This window comes from Triticum urartu, chromosome 1A, assembly GCF_056163025.1.
Source record: "Triticum urartu cultivar PI428250 chromosome 1A, HENAU_Tu73, whole genome shotgun sequence".
Taxonomy (NCBI): domain Eukaryota; kingdom Viridiplantae; phylum Streptophyta; class Magnoliopsida; order Poales; family Poaceae; genus Triticum; species Triticum urartu.
Genome location: NC_141873.1, coordinates 507,371,892 through 507,374,386, shown reverse-complemented (window position 1 = coordinate 507,374,386; position 2,495 = coordinate 507,371,892). Strand labels below are relative to the sequence as shown.

Here is a 2,495-nt window from a genome sequence, read left to right as displayed (position 1 = left end):
TAGGGAGCACCATGGAAAGTGCCTTTTATACTGCAGTAATGCTCCAAGCTGCTCATTGGCTTCTACTATATGACTCTTCTTTGACTTTTACCACACTGTATTATCTTCACATGTACGAACAAAGAGTACATGTAGATAAAAATTATAGGATATGTATGAAAAATGAATTTCTATCTGGGATCCATTGTTCTTCGTGCTTGTGCACTTGCTTTTCACTGATACACAGCGGAACATAAAGATGCACTTCCTAACAAGAAGAGACTAATGCACACCACCGCCCAAAATATTGGTAACGCTGTTAGCCGCTATGCAACCGGTCCGTAAAGTAACTAAATTAAAATAGTCTAACTATAACTCTTCTTTTTACTAGTACATATGAAACATTATGATGCCCTAAGATAAAACAAAAAACACAACAAAACATTATTTATGTAACAACCAAAAATAAAACAATACAACTTAGACAATACTAGTAAGCGCACCAGATGACAACGCACGACACGTCGGATGTGGCAATTTCAAAGTGTTCGTCGTGTGTACAAGAAATTCACATGGTTGTAACGAAACAATAAATTAATAAAAAAAGAGTTGAAAGAGAAAGGAGCTATGACAATCTTACAGCAATTTACAGGGGAAAAACATGATCACAAATCAAAACAGCCTTGTACTTCTTCGGTGGCTTAATGGTTAACCACGTTGCACTTCTTCCTGATCTCGCCCTGGCTTCCGGTGAGCGGGTTGGCGTTGCCCATCTTGATCATGGAGGCGGCGAAGTCGGCGAAGAACTCGTCCTTGAATGCTCCGGTGGCATGGCGCTGGACGTAGGCGCGGGTGAAGGGGTCGGTGAGGAGGGCGCCGTCGGAGTGGAAGAGGCCCCTCCGCTTGCTCACCAGCTTGAAGTAATCGGTGTCGAAGGTCTTGAAGCTGCCGGGGTCCATCTCCACGAGTGTGGTGTTGTCGTTGAGGCTGGCACACTTGCTCTTTAGCCGCATCATGTACTGCGGCTCCAGCGTGGGGTCGATGTCGCTGGGGTTCTCCATGCCGGTGAAGTTGTAGAGCCGGTCGGAGAAGGAGAAGCAGTGCGACGTCCCGATGGTGTGCCCGGCGGACAAGACGACAAGGTCCTTTGCATCGAGGTTCACGGCGGCGAAGAGCTGGGTGAGCACGGTGAAGTTGGAGGTCGGGGGTGGCAGAGCGTCGGTCTCGTTGGAAATGGACACGCTGCCGTCTCGCCGGCCCAGAGGAACTGTCCAGAATGGACCCTTGCTCTGGAGAAACCATGATCGAGCAGCATTAGAATTTGGCTTCCACACGTACCGTGTCATTTGAAAAATGGCATAGTAGGAGTACTCTACTCACCAGCCATACTGCGTCCCTGGCAATGAGGGCGAGGATGTCGGCGCAGGAGACGGTGTCGGGGCAGGCCTTCTCCACCGCGGCCTTCACCCTCTCGACAAAGCCGAAGCCTCGCAGCGTCTGGTTCGGCTGCGCGTCCTTCTCCGCCGTCTTGTTGGCCGAGTCCAGCAGAACCGAGCCGTCGCACCCCTGCATTAATTAATGGCGGTCACTGGTCAGGCCACCGCACACAATAGGGTACGGGCAGGGCAGACAACATGCATGCAAATGTAGCTTACTCTGACGAAGCAGTCGTGGAAGTGCATCCGGAGGAGCGGCCCGGCGAGGCTAGGCGCTAGTGACAGAGCCCTCACCATCTCCTTCCTCACGACGTCCTCCACGCTGGGGCAGGACTCGCTGTAGAACTTGTCGTGCAGCTGCGCCCGCCCGCACGTCGCCGCCACCGCCGCGAGCAGCAGCGCCACCATCGTCGCAGCCCTGGACGCCATCTTCTCGGCCAAGAAGCTTGTTTCTTTCTTGGCTATGCAAGAAACGAGGATGGCTAGTTGATCCGGAGAAGCTTGAGCTGCTGCTGCTGATGATGAACTGGCGCCGGGGAAATATATAGCGCCGGAGTGTCCCCACGCCTGCATGTGGTGGGCTGTCCTCCGGAGCAGCAGGTAAAATTCCCATGGTTTAATGAGTTGTTCCTTGTTTGCACTCTGCGGAATCTTTGCCGTGGCAGGTACACCGGCGGCCACCGTACGTATAATGGAGGCGGACGGACAGCCAGACGGAAGCACATCATTAGATGAATTCACTAATTTTCTCTAGACAGCAATCTACTCACTAACTTACTAATTAGTTATGAGTTATCACGGAGAAAACTGCGGTGCCAAGTTGTAATCAACAAAGGCTACTGGCAATGAGTGAATGCCACCTACTGGTAGTTTGCAAGCGTGCGAATTTCATGATGCATATATTTGTACCGGTGCCACATGCTATCCTGAATATATATATATATATATATATATATATATATATATATATATATATATATAGTAACGCTAAACTAAGCGTGAGTGTAGAATAGCTTATTCTACATGCCAGTAACGGTACATACAAAATATAGTAACATACTATGTAAAATATAGTAATTT

At 49.5% G+C, this 2,495-nt stretch overlaps 1 protein-coding gene across 1 annotated transcript; it reads right to left on the bottom strand.

The window, feature by feature from the left end:
* Nucleotides 1–486: 486 nt before the first annotated feature.
* Nucleotides 487–1,946, bottom strand: LOC125523562 (peroxidase 1). Its single transcript, XM_048688592.2, has 3 exons — nt 1,635–1,946; nt 1,360–1,545; nt 487–1,268 (listed from the first exon to the last, which is right to left on the bottom strand). Exons 1-3 carry the CDS (start codon nt 1,842–1,844, stop codon nt 681–683), a joined length of 984 nt encoding a protein of 327 aa, XP_048544549.1. The 5' UTR covers nt 1,845–1,946; the 3' UTR covers nt 487–680.
* Between the last annotated feature and the right edge of the window lie 549 nt (nt 1,947–2,495).

Bases quoted from the DNA above. Each gene is read 5' to 3' on its own strand.
- LOC125523562 (XM_048688592.2), bottom strand. From the start codon at position 1,844: ATGGCGTCCAGGGCTGCGACGATGGTGGCGCTGCTGCTCGCGGCGGTG. The intron at 1,546-1,634 runs GTAAGCTACATT...TAATTAATGCAG, and splicing joins TCCACGACTGCTTCGTCAGA to GGGTGCGACGGCTCGGTTCT. The intron at 1,269-1,359 runs GTGAGTAGAGTA...TGGTTTCTCCAG, and splicing joins CCAGGGACGCAGTATGGCTG to AGCAAGGGTCCATTCTGGAC.